We start from the raw sequence: 16,406 nt of genomic DNA on the forward strand, positions 1-16,406 counted from the left end.
CTCTCCACTCTCTCATCTCACCCCACTCCCCTCCACGCACTCTCCTGCCTCTCCCCTCTCATCTCACTCTACTCCCCTCCACCCACTCTCTTGACTCTCCCCTCTCATCTCACTCTACTCCCCTCCACGCACTCTCCTACCTCTCCCCTCTCACCTCACTCCACTCCCCTCCACGCACTCTCCTACCTCTCCCTCTCATCTCACTCCACTCCCCTCCACGCACTCTCCTACCTTTCCCCTCTCATCTCACTCTACTCCCCTCCACGCTCTCTCCTACCTCTCCCCTCTCATCTCACTCTACTCCCCTCCACGCACTCTCCTACATCTCACCTCTCATCTCACTCTACTCCCCTCCACGCACTCTCCTACCTCTCTCCCCTCTCATCTCGCTCCACTTCCCTCCACGCACTCTCCTACCTCTCTCCCCTCTCATCTCACTCTACTCCCCTCCACGCACTCTCCAACCTCTCCCCTCTCATCTCACCCACTTCCCCTCCACGCACTCTCTTACCTCTCTCATCTCACTCCACTCCCCTCCACACACTCTCCTACCTCTCCCCTCTCATCTCACTCTACTCCCCTCCACACACTCTCCTACCTCTCCCTCTCATCTCACTCTACTCCCCTCCACGCACTCTCCTACCTCTCCCTCTCATTTCACTCCCCTCCACGCACTCTCCGACCTCTCCCCTCTCATCTCACTCTACTTCCCTCCACGCACTCTCCTACCTCTCCCCTCTCATCTCACTCTACTCCCCTCCACGCACTCTCTTACCTCTCACCTCTCATCTCACTCTACTCCCCTCCACGCACTCTCCTGCCTCTCCCCTCTCATCTCACTCTACTCCCCTCCAAGCACTCTCCTACCTCTCCCCTCTCATCTCACTCTATTCCCTTCCACGCACTCTCATACCTCTCCCCTCTCATTTCACCTCCACGCATTCTCCTACCTCTCCCTCTCTCATCTCACCCCACTCCACTCCACGCACTCTCCTGCCTCTCCCCTCTCATCTCACTCCACTCCCCTCCACGCACTCTCCTACCTCTCCCTCTCATCTCGCTCCACTTCCCTCCACGCACTCTCCTACCTTTCTCCCCTCTCATCTCAATCCACTCCCCTCCACGCACTCTCCCACCTCTCCCCTCTCATCTCACTCTACTCCCCTCCACGCACTCTCCTACCTCTCCCTCTCATCTCGCTCCACTCCCCTCCACGCTCTCTCCTACCTCTCCCCTCTCACTTCACTCTACTCCCCTCCACTCACTCTCCTACCTCTCCCTCTCATCTCACTCCACTCCCCTCCACGCACTCTCCTACCTCTCATCTCACTCCACTCCCCTCCACGCACTCTCCCACCTCTCCCTCTCATCTCGCTCCACTCCCCTCCACGCACTCTCCTACCTCTCATCTCACTCTACTCCCCTCCACGCACTCTCCTACCTCTCCCTCTCATCTCGCTCCACTCCCCTCCACGCACTCTCCTACCTCTCCCTCTCATCTCGCTCCACTCCCCTCCAGGCACTCTCCTACCTCTCTCCCCTCTCATCTCACTCTACTCCCCTCCACGCACTCTCCTACCTCTCCCTCTCATCTCGCTCCACTCCCCTCCACGCACTCTCCTACCTCTCCCTCTCATCTCGCTCCACTCCCCTCCACGCACTCTCCTACCTCTCCCTCTCATCTCACTCTACTCCCCTCCACGCTCTCTCCAACCTCTCCCTCTCATCTCGCTCCACTCCCCTCCACGCACTCTCCTACCTCTCCCTCTCATCTCACTCTACTCCACGCTCTCTCCTACCTCTCCCTCTCATCTCACTCCACTCCCCTCCAAGCACTCTCCTACCTCTTTCCCCTCTCATCTCACTCTACTCCCCTCCACGCACTCTCCTACCTCTCCCTCTCATCTCACTCCACTCCCCTCCACGCACTCTCCAACCTCTCACCTCACTCTACTCCCCTCCACGCACTCTCCCACCTCTCCCCTCTCATCTCACTCCACTCCCCTCCACGCACTCTCCTACCTCTCCCCTCTCATCTCACTCCACTCCACTCCACGCACTCTCCTGCCTCTCCCCTCTCATCTCGCTCCACTCCCCTCCACGCACTCTCCTACCTCTCATCTCACTCCACTCCCCTCCACGCACTGTCCTACCTCTCCCTCTCATCTCACTCCACTCCCCTCCACGCACTCTCCTACCTCTCCCCTCTCATCTCACTCTACTCCCCTCCAAGCACTCTCTTGACTCTCCCCTCTCATCTCACTCTACTCCCCTCCACACACTCTCCTACCTCTCCCTCTCTCATCTCACCCCACTCCACTCCACGCACTCTCCTGCCTCTCCCCTCTCATCTCACTCCACTCCACTCCACGCACTCTCATACCTCTCCCCTCTCATCTCACCTCCACACACTCTCCTACCTCTCCCTCTCTCATCTCACCCCACTCCACTCCACGCACTCTCCTGCCTCTCCCCTCTCATCTCACTCCACTCCCCTCCACGCACTCTCCTACCTCTCCCTCTCATCTCGCTCCACTCCCCTCCACGCACTCTCCTACCTCTCATCTCACTCCACTCCCCTCCACGCACTCTCCTACCTCTCCCCTCTCATCTCACTCTACTCCCCTCCACGCACTCTCCTACCTCTCCCCTCTCATCTCACTCTACTCCCCTCCACGCACTGTCCTACCTCTCCCCTCTCATCTCACTCTACTCCCCTCCACGCACTCTCCTGCCTCTCCCCTCTTTCATCTCACCCCACTCCCCTCCAAGCACTCTCTTGACTCTCCCCTCTCATCTCACTCTACTCCCCTCCACGCACTGTCCTACCTCTCCCCTCTCATCTCACTCCACTCCCCTCCACGCACTCTCCTACCTCTCCCCTCTCATCTCACTCTACTCCCCTCCAAGCACTCTCTTGACTCTCCCCTCTCATCTCACTCTACTCCCCTCCACACACTCTCCTACCTCTCCCTCTCATCTCACTCTACTCCCCTCCACGCACTCTCCTACCTCTCCCTCTCATTTCACTCCCCTCCACGCACTCTCCGACCTCTCCCCTCTCATCTCACTCTACTTCTCTCCACGCACTCTCCTACCTCTCCCTCTCATTTCACTCCCCTCCACGCACTCTCCGACCTCTCCCCTCTCATCTCACTCTACTCCCCTCCACGCACTCTCCTACCTCTCCCCTCTCATCTCACTCTACTCCCCTCCACGCACTCTCCTACCTCTCCCTTCTCATCTCACTCCACTCCCCTCCACGCACTCTCCTACCTCTCCCCTCTCATCTCACTCTACTCCCCTCCACGCACTCTCCTACCTCTCCCTTCTCATCTCACTCCATTCCCCTCCACGCACTCTCCTACCTCTCCCTCTCATCTCGCTCCACTCCCCTCCACGCACTCTCCTACCTCTCATCTCACTCCACTCCCCTCCACGCACTCTCCTACCTCTCCCCTCTCATCTCACTCCACTCCCCTCCACGCACTCTCCTACCTCTCCCTCTCATCTCGCTCCACTCCCCTCCACGCACTCTCCTACCTCTCATCTCACTCCACTCCCCTCCACGCACTCTCCTACCTCTCCCCTCTCATCTCACTCTACTCCCCTCCACGCACTCTCCTACCTTTCCCCTCTCATCTCACTCTACTCCCCTCCACGCACTGTCCTACCTCTCCCCTCTCATCTCACTCTACTCCCCTCCACGCACTCTCCTGCCTCTCCCCTCTCTCATCTCACCCCACTCCCCTCCACGCACTCTCCTGCCTCTACCCTCTCATCTCACTCTACTCCCCTCCACGCACTCTCCTGCCTCTCCCCTCTCTCATCTCACCCCACTCCCCTCCACGCACTCTCCTACATCTCACCTCTCATCTCACTCTACTCCCCTCCACGCACTCTCCTACCTCTCTCCCCTCTCATCTCGCTCCACTTCCCTCCACGCACTCTCCTACCTCTCTCCCCTCTCATCTCACTCTACTCCCCTCCACGCACTCTCCAACCTCTCCCCTCTCATCTCACCCACTTCCCCTCCACGCACTCTCTTACCTCTCTCATCTCACTCCACTCCCCTCCACACACTCTCCTACCTCTCCCCTCTCATCTCACTCTACTCCCCTCCACACACTCTCCTACCTCTCCCTCTCATCTCACTCTACTCCCCTCCACGCACTCTCCTACCTCTCCCTCTCATTTCACTCCCCTCCACGCACTCTCCGACCTCTCCCCTCTCATCTCACTCTACTTCCCTCCACGCACTCTCCTACCTCTCCCCTCTCATCTCACTCTACTCCCCTCCACGCACTCTCTTACCTCTCACCTCTCATCTCACTCTACTCCCCTCCACGCACTCTCCTGCCTCTCCCCTCTCATCTCACTCTACTCCCCTCCAAGCACTCTCCTACCTCTCCCCTCTCATCTCACTCTATTCCCTTCCACGCACTCTCATACCTCTCCCCTCTCATTTCACCTCCACGCATTCTCCTACCTCTCCCTCTCTCATCTCACCCCACTCCACTCCACGCACTCTCCTGCCTCTCCCCTCTCATCTCACTCCACTCCCCTCCACGCACTCTCCTACCTCTCCCTCTCATCTCGCTCCACTTCCCTCCACGCACTCTCCTACCTTTCTCCCCTCTCATCTCAATCCACTCCCCTCCACGCACTCTCCCACCTCTCCCCTCTCATCTCACTCTACTCCCCTCCACGCACTCTCCTACCTCTCCCTCTCATCTCGCTCCACTCCCCTCCACGCTCTCTCCTACCTCTCCCCTCTCACTTCACTCTACTCCCCTCCACTCACTCTCCTACCTCTCCCTCTCATCTCACTCCACTCCCCTCCACGCACTCTCCTACCTCTCATCTCACTCCACTCCCCTCCACGCACTCTCCCACCTCTCCCTCTCATCTCGCTCCACTCCCCTCCACGCACTCTCCTACCTCTCATCTCACTCTACTCCCCTCCACGCACTCTCCTACCTCTCCCTCTCATCTCGCTCCACTCCCCTCCACGCACTCTCCTACCTCTCCCTCTCATCTCGCTCCACTCCCCTCCACGCACTCTCCTACCTCTCCCTCTCATCTCGCTCCACTCCCCTCCAGGCACTCTCCTACCTCTCTCCCCTCTCATCTCACTCTACTCCCCTCCACGCACTCTCCTACCTCTCCCTCTCATCTCGCTCCACTTCCCTCCACGCACTCTCCTACCTTTCTCCCCTCTCATCTCAATCCACTCCCCTCCACGCACTCTCCCACCTCTCCCCTCTCATCTCACTCTACTCCCCTCCACGCACTCTCCTACCTCTCCCTCTCATCTCGCTCCACTCCCCTCCACGCTCTCTCCTACCTCTCCCCTCTCACTTCACTCTACTCCCCTCCACGCACTCTCCTACCTTTCCCCTCTCATCTCACTCTACTCCCCTCCACGCACTGTCCTACCTCTCCCCTCTCATCTCACTCTACTCCCCTCCACGCACTCTCCTGCCTCTCCCCTCTCTCATCTCACCCCACTCCCCTCCACGCACTCTCCTGCCTCTACCCTCTCATCTCACTCTACTCCCCTCCACGCACTCTCCTGCCTCTCCCCTCTCTCATCTCACCCCACTCCCCTCCACGCACTCTCCTACCTCTCCCCTCTCATCTCACTCTACTCCCCTCCACGCACTCTCCTGCCTCTCCACTCTCTCATCTCACCCCACTCCCCTCCACGCACTCTCCTGCCTCTCCCCTCTCATCTCACTCTACTCCCCTCCACCCACTCTCTTGACTCTCCCCTCTCATCTCACTCTACTCCCCTCCACGCACTCTCCTACCTCTCCCCTCTCACCTCACTCCACTCCCCTCCACGCACTCTCCTACCTCTCCCTCTCATCTCACTCCACTCCCCTCCACGCACTCTCCTACCTTTCCCCTCTCATCTCACTCTACTCCCCTCCACGCTCTCTCCTACCTCTCCCCTCTCATCTCACTCTACTCCCCTCCACGCACTCTCCTACATCTCACCTCTCATCTCACTCTACTCCCCTCCACGCACTCTCCTACCTCTCTCCCCTCTCATCTCGCTCCACTTCCCTCCACGCACTCTCCTACCTCTCTCCCCTCTCATCTCACTCTACTCCCCTCCACGCACTCTCCAACCTCTCCCCTCTCATCTCACCCACTTCCCCTCCACGCACTCTCTTACCTCTCTCATCTCACTCCACTCCCCTCCACACACTCTCCTACCTCTCCCCTCTCATCTCACTCTACTCCCCTCCACACACTCTCCTACCTCTCCCTCTCATCTCACTCTACTCCCCTCCACGCACTCTCCTACCTCTCCCTCTCATTTCACTCCCCTCCACGCACTCTCCGACCTCTCCCCTCTCATCTCACTCTACTTCCCTCCACGCACTCTCCTACCTCTCCCCTCTCATCTCACTCTACTCCCCTCCACGCACTCTCTTACCTCTCACCTCTCATCTCACTCTACTCCCCTCCACGCACTCTCCTGCCTCTCCCCTCTCATCTCACTCTACTCCCCTCCAAGCACTCTCCTACCTCTCCCCTCTCATCTCACTCTATTCCCTTCCACGCACTCTCATACCTCTCCCCTCTCATTTCACCTCCACGCATTCTCCTACCTCTCCCTCTCTCATCTCACCCCACTCCACTCCACGCACTCTCCTGCCTCTCCCCTCTCATCTCACTCCACTCCCCTCCACGCACTCTCCTACCTCTCCCTCTCATCTCGCTCCACTTCCCTCCACGCACTCTCCTACCTTTCTCCCCTCTCATCTCAATCCACTCCCCTCCACGCACTCTCCCACCTCTCCCCTCTCATCTCACTCTACTCCCCTCCACGCACTCTCCTACCTCTCCCTCTCATCTCGCTCCACTCCCCTCCACGCTCTCTCCTACCTCTCCCCTCTCACTTCACTCTACTCCCCTCCACTCACTCTCCTACCTCTCCCTCTCATCTCACTCCACTCCCCTCCACGCACTCTCCTACCTCTCATCTCACTCCACTCCCCTCCACGCACTCTCCCACCTCTCCCTCTCATCTCGCTCCACTCCCCTCCACGCACTCTCCTACCTCTCATCTCACTCTACTCCCCTCCACGCACTCTCCTACCTCTCCCTCTCATCTCGCTCCACTCCCCTCCACGCACTCTCCTACCTCTCCCTCTCATCTCGCTCCACTCCCCTCCAGGCACTCTCCTACCTCTCTCCCCTCTCATCTCACTCTACTCCCCTCCACGCACTCTCCTACCTCTCCCTCTCATCTCGCTCCACTCCCCTCCACGCACTCTCCTACCTCTCCCTCTCATCTCGCTCCACTCCCCTCCACGCACTCTCCTACCTCTCCCTCTCATCTCACTCTACTCCCCTCCACGCTCTCTCCAACCTCTCCCTCTCATCTCGCTCCACTCCCCTCCACGCACTCTCCTACCTCTCCCTCTCATCTCACTCTACTCCACGCTCTCTCCTACCTCTCCCTCTCATCTCACTCCACTCCCCTCCAAGCACTCTCCTACCTCTTTCCCCTCTCATCTCACTCTACTCCCCTCCACGCACTCTCCTACCTCTCCCTCTCATCTCACTCCACTCCCCTCCACGCACTCTCCAACCTCTCACCTCACTCTACTCCCCTCCACGCACTCTCCCACCTCTCCCCTCTCATCTCACTCCACTCCCCTCCACGCACTCTCCTACCTCTCCCTCTCATCTCACTCCACTCCCCTCCACGCACTCTCCTACCTCTCATCTCGCTCCACTCCCCTCCACGCACTCTCCTACCTCTCCCTCTCATCTCGCTCCACTCCCCTCCACGCACTCTCCTACCTCTTTCCCCTCTCATCTCACTCTACTCCCCTCCACGCACTCTCCTACCTCTCCCTCTCATCTCGCTCCACTCCCCTCCACGCACTCTCCTACCTCTCCCTCTCATCTCGCTCCACTCCCCTCCACGCACTCTCCTACCTCTCCCTCTCATCTCACTCTACTCCCCTCCACGCTCTCTCCTATCTCTCCCTCTCATCTCGCTCCACTCCCCTCCACACACTCTCCTACCTCTCCCCTCTCATCTCACTCCACTCCCCTCCACGCACTCTCCTGCCTCTCCCTCTCATCTCACTCCACTCCCCTCCAAGCTCTCTCCTACCTCTCCCCTCTCATCTCGCTCCACTCCCCTCCACGCACTCTCCTACCTCTCCCTCTCATCTCACTCCACTCCCTTCCACGCACTCTCCAACCTCTCCCCTCTCACTTCACTCTACTCCCCTCCACGCACTCTCCTACCTCTCCCTCTCATCTCACTCCACTCCCCTCCACGCACTCTCCTACCTCTCATCTCACTCCACTCCCCTCCACGCACTCTCCTACCTCTTTCCCCTCTCATCTCACTCTACTCCCCTCCACGCACTCTCCTACCTCTCCCTTTCATCTCGCTCCACTCCCCTCCACGCACTCTCCTACTTCTCCCTCTCATCTCACTCCACTCCCCTCCACGCACTCTCCAACCTCTCCCCTCTCACTTCACTCTACTCCCCTCCACGCACTCTCCTACCTCTCCCTCTCATCTCACTCCACTCCCCTCCACGCACTCTCCTACCTCTCTCCCCTCTCATCTCGCTCCACTCCCCTCCACGCACTCTCCTACCTCTCCCCTCTCACCCCCACGCACGCCACCCATCGGCGCTTCCTACACGCATGACCCACCACGACGTGAAGAAGTGGAGCCCCGGCACTTGAGCCGTCGCTCGATGCAAACGCGACCTCGGTCGCTCTGCGGCGACTCCCCCATCGCACGTCCGCATGCCACATTGCATTTCAGCTGCGACGTTTCCGGAATATCGCCAAATAATTGCCGCCCGGGGGGGGAGGGGTTAATCGACTTACGAGCAAGTGGATGGGGAGGCGCGGGGGGTGGGGGTGAGGGTGATGGTGGGGGGCGAGTTTTTCTTGTCTGCATAATTCACTTTCGAACATATCCTGCAAGTGGAGTGCAATTCCACCCCGTAATGCGAGTGGTGCTAACGCGGTTATTTTGTTGAACGTTTCAACCTGCCGTGTAAATCTGCACAAAGGCAAAGATCCCCCCCCCTCCCCGTATAGCCTCGACAGGCTTTCGGGGCAAGTGCTGCTTGCGGGTGACGCCTAGGAAGGTCGCCACGGCGCCCCAAGGGGTGGGTGACCGACACCGCGCGCCACGCAGCCTTCGTCTCCCCAGTGTACCCATCGCTCCAGGTTACTCATTTGAGGCTGAGACGACCCAGAAGAGGCCCGGCACCGGAGCGGATAATCGTCACCGGTTGTCGGTGGCCGCGAGCGGCACTCGAAACTCGGTCCGCCGGGGTCCGTAGCGGCGGCGGCGCCGCTCCCCACCTACACGCACGGCTGCGCGTGATCGATGGCGCGACGTCCGACGTTTCGCGCCACGTGCCCGCGGGAGCTCTCCTTCGAGGGAAGCTCACTTTTGGATTCTGACCAAGGCCGAACGGGAGAAGACTTGCGGCCGCTGCCTCGCTGGCCCGCGTCTGTCTGAGCCAGTGAAACTTGATCTATCACGTACAAAAAGAAAATTATAAATGTTAACCCTCACCGGCATATCCCCGTTTGGTGAATTGACCTCGGCGACCCACACTCCACCACGAGGGAGGCCTTCATCCAGTGGTGGATTGACAAAGGGGGGGCGGGGGGCTGGGGGGGCTTTCACCCCCCTCGGTCTGCGAGGGTGATGATGGTGAAGATGCCCATTTATGAGGTGCGGGGGACGGGGGGGGCGGGTTATGTTTTTAATTTCGTCGACGTTGATCTTGTATGCAAAGGTCACCGACGCATGTGTGTGTGTGTGTGGGGGGGGAGCCGGGTGGCGGGGAGGGGGGAGAGGGGGGGCATCTCTTGGGGGCCCTGGAGGTTCACCTTTTGCTGCCGAGCGAGAGGCCGTTTGGTCCGCTCGGCGTGCACTTTCGTGCGCGCGTCACCGCTACCCAGTGCCGACGTCACTGCTCCCCCGTTGCCGACGTCACAATCAAAATATCACGCGCGCGCACAAAGACAACGATCCCCCAACCCGCCTCCCCCCCTCCCCCCCGTACAGCCGGCAAGAGACTGTTGGGGCACAGGGCTGTTAGCGAGCCCCAGTGAAGTCCCGCACGGCACACCACAGGGGTGCGTTGGCCGACATCGCTCGCGGCCGCCTTTGTCTCCCAAGTGCCGATGTTTACACGACGCACATCTGAGGCTAAGTCGACCGAGGGGAGGCAAGAGTAGCGGTTCAAATGTTCGCGGGCACTGTGATTGGACCGTGAGCGCGAGTCAAACGCGGTGGCGCGCTAACCTGCTGCGCCACCGCTCCCCACTCGCTCACACAAGCAAAGACAAAGGTCGCCCGTATAGCCTTGACAGACTGTAGGGGCAAGTGCTGTTAGAAAGCACCTATGAAGGCCGTCACGGCACACGAGGGGGTGGGTGGCCAGCACCACGCCCAGCCGCCTTGTTTCCCCAGTGGCGATCTTTACACACCGCACCGGGTACTCAGTTGATGCTGAGTCGACCTAGGTGAGGCCCAGGACCGGTTCAGATAATCGTCACTGGGTGTCAGCCTTGAGCGGGAATCGAACTCGGGTCGTAGCGCGAACCGCTACACTACCCGCTACACTACCTGCTACACTACCCGCTACACTACCTGCTACACTAACTGCTACACTACCCGCTACACTACCTGCTACACTACCCGCTACACTACCTGCTACACTACCCACTACATTACCCGCTACACTACCCACTACACTACCCGCTACACTACCCGCTACACTACCCACTACACTACCCGCTACACTACCCACTACACTACCCGCTACACTACCCAAGCTAACCGCTACACTACCCGCTACACTACCCGCTACACTACCCGCTACACTACCTGCTACACTACCCACTACACTACCCGCTACACTAACTGCTACACTACCCGCTACATTACCTGCTACACTATCCGCTACACTACCCGCTACACTACCCGCTACACTACCCGCTACACTACCTGCTACACTACCCGCTACACTACCCGCTACACTACCCACTACCCGCTACACTACCCGCTACACTACCCGCTACACTACCCGCTACACTACCCGCTACACTACCTGCTACACTACCCGCTACACTACCCGCTACACTACCCGCTACACTACCCACTACACTACCCGCTACACTACCTGCTACACTACCCGCTACACTACCCGCTACACTACCCGAGCTAACCGCTACCTTACCCACTACACTACCCACTACACTACCTGCTACACTACCTGCTACACTACCCAAGCTAACCGCTACACGACCCGCTACACTACCTGCTACACTACCCGCTACACTACCTGCTACACTAACCGCTACACTACCCGCTACACTACCCGCTACACTACCGCACCACACTCACACACACTCACACTCTCCCCCCCCTCCCCCCTCTCTCTCACCGTAGATCATATCGCCTGAGTACTTCATCCACGCACTCTTCTGCCTCATGTTCCTCTGCGCCATGGAGTGGCTCACGCTCAGCCTCAACACTCCGCTGCTGTGCTACCACGTGTGGAGGTGAGGGCGAGCCATGCTCACCACCACCACCAGCAGCATCCTCACCACCAACAACATCCTCACCACCACCACCAGCAGCAGCATCCTCACCACCACTGTCACCCTCACCACCGTCATCGCCACCCCCCATCCTCCGAAACCATTCCCACGACCATCCACGTCATGAACGTCTTCATCCCCACCATTCCTCACCATCATTCTCACGGTGATCCTCATCCACACTCCTCACAACCATCCTCACCACCAACAACATCTTCACCACCATCCTCACCACCATCCTCACCACCAACAACATCCTCACCACCATCATCACCATGATCCTCATCCACACTGCTCACCACCATCCTCATCCTCACCGCCATCCTCACCACCAACACCATCCTCACCGTGATCCTCATCCTCACCAAAATCCTCCCCACCATCCTCACCATTCCTCACCACAAACCTCATCACCATCCTCACACTCATCCTCACCACTATCCTCATCCTCACCACCATCCTCACCATGATTCTCATCCACACTCCTGACCACCATCGTCATCCTCACCATCATCCTCACCAGCATCATCACCATGATCCCCATCCTCACCACCATCCTCACCATCATCCTCATCCTCACCACCATCCTCACCACGAACTTCATCCTCACAATGCTCACTACGATCCTTACTATCCTCACGCTCATTCATACGTACCCACGCCACGCGCACGACAGGCACCGGAACATTCGGTCACATCGAACAGCGGCAACGCGTTCAACCGCTCGTTGCAGAGGTTCGCGGTTCAAGCCCAGCGACCGCCCTGGTTAATTCTGCGGTGCGCGACGTTAACTATAACATAACAAAAGAATCCTGCTCCGCTCCCGTGGCCGCCGTCAGAGATCCCTGCAACGTCATTCAAAAAGGACCAGGCCATTTTCTTTTTGCTGCCCGCATCGCCGACCCTCAATATTCCAAACGTGAAAAATGAATCTGCAAAAAACGAGCAACTGGGATGCCACATAGCAATCAATGCCCCCCCCCACCCCCTACCTCCTGACCAATCCTCTACCACGTTTTTTAATTGCCCCCCGTCTCCTGGCCAATCCGCTACTACGCTTTCTAACTGCCCCTGTGTCTTGGCCAATCCACTACCACGCTTTCTAACTGCTCCCCATCTATTGGCCAATCCACTACCACGCTTTCTAACTGCCCCCCGTCTCTTGGCCAATCCACTTCCACGCTTTCTAACTGCCCCTGTGTCTTGGCCAATCCACTACCACGCTTTCTAACTGCCCCCCGTCTCTTGGCCAATCCGCTGCTATGCTTTCTAACTGCTCCCCGTCTCTTGGCCAATCCACTACCACGCTTTCTAACTGTCCCCCGTCTCTTGCCCAATCCACTACCACGCTTTCTAACTGCCCCCCATCTATTGGCCAATCCACTAGCACGCTTTCTAACTGCTCCTCGTCTCCTGGCAAATCCACTTTCCTACTCTCTAACTGCCCTCCGGCTCCTGGCCAATCTGTTACCACGCTTTCCATCTGCCCCTGTCTCTTGGCCCTTCGGCTACCAAACTTTATAACTGCCCCCTGTCTCCTTTGCCAATTCACGCGGCCCTCAAAACTTAAAAAAGTAGTCCGCAAAAAACGCACAACTGGGATGCCACGTAGCAATTAACACCCCCCCCCCCGCGCCTCCCTCTTACTCGGAAAACTTTATAGAACCCTCATGAGGCTTTCCTGGGTCAAAACAAGTGGAATAATAATGACGATGATACAATACGATAACAATTCATCACATCGAACAGACGTGGAGGAGGTGGCCCAGGAGTGGTTCAGAAATCTCTGGGGCAGCACGGAACGAGACCGTGATGGATGCAGTCATTCAGGACATGAAATTATAGCACGTTAACAACGTCAATCCACACGTCCCTCCCTCCCTCTCGCCTTGTACCAGGATTTGTTACCCCATCGCCGCGTCGTTCACAGAAGTTGATTGGCTATAACTTCACCACGCTGGTCAGTGCAGGCTGAGGAAGAGGGGGCCTACAATCAATTCAGATGTCGCTCGTTACCGATGCCAGCCATGGCCGGGACCCGAACTCGGTTTGGGTGGGTTTGCAGTTAAACAGTGCGCCAACCGCTATGCCCTGAACAATCACGTGTGCACTTGGGAGGGAGTCCACACAGACAAGTGCTTCGAGTGTGGGAAGGGCGAGAGTTTATTCAGCCGACGACATGCACACTCGTTCGCTCGCTCGCCAGGAGCTACATCTCAAATGCGCCCCCAATTCCCATTGCGGCCCCCTCCCTTTCATACTAATTCAAGCTTATTCTTGGGGTCTTTCGGTAAAGTCACGTAGATAGGTTAAAAAAAGTATTACAATAAGCAAAAAACTACGACGTTTCGATCACAACACAAGCGACCGTCGTCAGGTGGAAAAAGGGGGGGGGAGCCACTAAGCGCAAGCTGTTTGAAGAGATAAACTAATTCAAGCTCGACGGCAACCGATTCTCAACTGCCCCCCGTCTCTTGGCCAATTCGCTGCCCTGCTTATGAACTGCCCCCATCATCTGGCCAATCAGCTGCCACGCTTTCTAACTGCTCCCCGTCTCCAGTCCAATCCGCTTCCCCGCTTTTTAACTGCCACCCCCCCCCCCCCCCCCCCCCATTTCCTGGCCAATCGCCTACTAAATTTATAACTTTCCGCCCATCTCCTGGCCAATCCGCTGCCCTGCATTTCCCTTCAAATTTTACCACGCTTCGGACCATTTCAAATTCTCAGTCAATGAGGTCAGACCGCCCAACGCCTGACCAATCCGGTGTGCTCACTGTCCGTTCGGCAATCAAATCGCCAGAGCAGCACGGGCTGACAGCTGGCCAATGGCAATGAGGCTGACGGATTTCAAATAGTGAAGCCGTTGAGATTCGCCGAAAGTGATGGCGAACTCACGAACGAATAGGGGTACGCCTTTCACTGACCCTTACACACGCAAGCACTCAAACTCCCACACCTTACGTAATGGCCAATTAGCACGTGCAAATTGTTAGTTTCCACTTTACTCAAAATAAGTTACAACTTGTCAGCAGTAGGGTTCCTGAGTGTTGATTGTACGGGGATGTAGCTGCGGGTGATCACTCGTAGACTAGTAGATCTGGGAAGACGTGATGTGTATCTTCTATCGCTACTATCACGGCCAATGTCCCATTAACTTCGCTCGTTGATAACTCTACCAATGTTGAGCACTGGGTCCACCAGACCCGAGGTCACGTGTCATCTGCCCACATACTGCGTTGCAACCACCACGGTGCAGGCCACAAGGACTCACTCACCCACTAAAACCAACGCTCACCCACTCGCTCAGCCAACCGCCATACAGCAAGTCACGTGCGTGCGTGTATGTTCGTGCCTTTGTCCCTTGTGTGTTCGTCTCTGCAGTGCATGTTTTGCTTGCTTGTATTGCTCGATTTGCCTCTATGTGCGTGTGTGCGTGTATAGGTAGTGGGGAGCGGTAGTATAGCTGTTCGCATGCCGCGCTACGAACCCCAAAGTTCGATTCCTGCTCACTGCCAACACCAGTGACGATTATCTGAACCGGTCCTGGGCCTCCTCTAGGTCAAAACAGCCTCAAATGAATACCTGGTGTGGTGTGTAAAAACATCCCCTCTGGGAAGACAAATGTGACCGGGCATGGTGTTGGCCACCCACCTCCTCGTGTGCCTTTCCGGCTTTCATAGGTGCTCGCGAACAGCACTAGCCCCAACAATCTGTTAAGGCTATACGGGGGATCTTTGAAGAAAAAAATGTGTGTAGGTATAGGTTTCTCGCTAGCAGCACTTGCCCGAACAGTCTGTTAACGTCTTCTTGGTTCTTTCGGTAAAGTCACGTAGAAGGGAAATAATAAAATAATAATAATAAAACATAATGAAATAATTATGTTTCATTTTTAAATAATAAAATAATACTAATGAAACATCATAAAATAATATTGTTTTTTTTTTATTATTGTATTATTTCCCTTCTACGTGACTTTACCGAAAGAACCAAGAAGATGAATCCCTGCAGTCACGAAAGCTTTAAATAGAAAGTCTGTTAACGCTCTATGGGCGGTCTTTGTGTAGGTATGGGGAGCGGTAGCGCCGCTGCTATCGCACTGCACTACAAACCCGGCGACCCAAGTTCAATTCCTGCTCCAAGGTCTTCACGGTGCGCTGCTTTCAAACGGCACTTGCCCCAACAGTCCATTGAAGGCTATTCCCGCGGGGGGGGGGGGTGGTCTTTGTCTTTGTGTCTGTCTATAGGTACTTCCACAGGCCCCTGTTAGACGGCCTGTACAGCCCCACGAGCCTGACGAACGTGGAGGTGCTGGGCTACTGCCAGCGGGAAGGCTGGCTCAAGCTTGGCTTCTACCTTCTCTCTTTCTTCTATTACCTCTACAAGTGAGTGTCCACTAACCCCCCCCCCCACCCCCACCCCTGCCCACCTCCACCTCGCTCGCTAGCTCACTCGCCCAATACTAAAATGGCGGCCTGGCGTGGTCTTGGTCACCCACCCGCTCGTGTGCCGTGCCGCCACTTCGTAGGTGCTCGCTGAGAGCACTTTCCCCCGAAAGCATGTTAAGGCTATACGGGGGATCTTTGTCTTTTTTTGGGGGGGGAGGGGGGGTGCATGTGCTCATTAGTGCATCTATGAGGGTATGGGGAGCGGTGGTGTAGTGGTTAGTGCACCGGGCTACGATCCAGGAGCCCCGGGTTCGATTCCCGCTCACGGCCAACACCAGTGACGATTATTTGAACCTCGTCCTGGGCCTCCCCTAGGTCGACTCAGCCACTGGTGAGACA

The 16,406-nt window shown here is 57.2% G+C and overlaps 1 protein-coding gene across 1 annotated transcript in view; it reads left to right on the plus strand.

The window, feature by feature from the left end:
- Positions 1–16,406, plus strand: part of LOC144949121 (protein cornichon homolog 1-like) — a 131,016-nt gene that overhangs the window by 105,495 nt on the left and 9,115 nt on the right. Inside the window, exons 4-5 of the mRNA XM_078878976.1 lie at positions 11,471–11,583; positions 15,867–16,004. Of these exons, the coding sequence (XP_078735102.1) occupies positions 11,471–11,583; positions 15,867–16,004 (251 nt within the window). The remainder of the gene's footprint in view (positions 1–11,470; positions 11,584–15,866; positions 16,005–16,406) is intronic.

Source organism: Lampetra fluviatilis, chromosome 52 (genome assembly GCF_964198595.1).
Source record: "Lampetra fluviatilis chromosome 52, kcLamFluv1.1, whole genome shotgun sequence".
NCBI lineage: Eukaryota > Metazoa > Chordata > Hyperoartia > Petromyzontiformes > Petromyzontidae > Lampetra > Lampetra fluviatilis.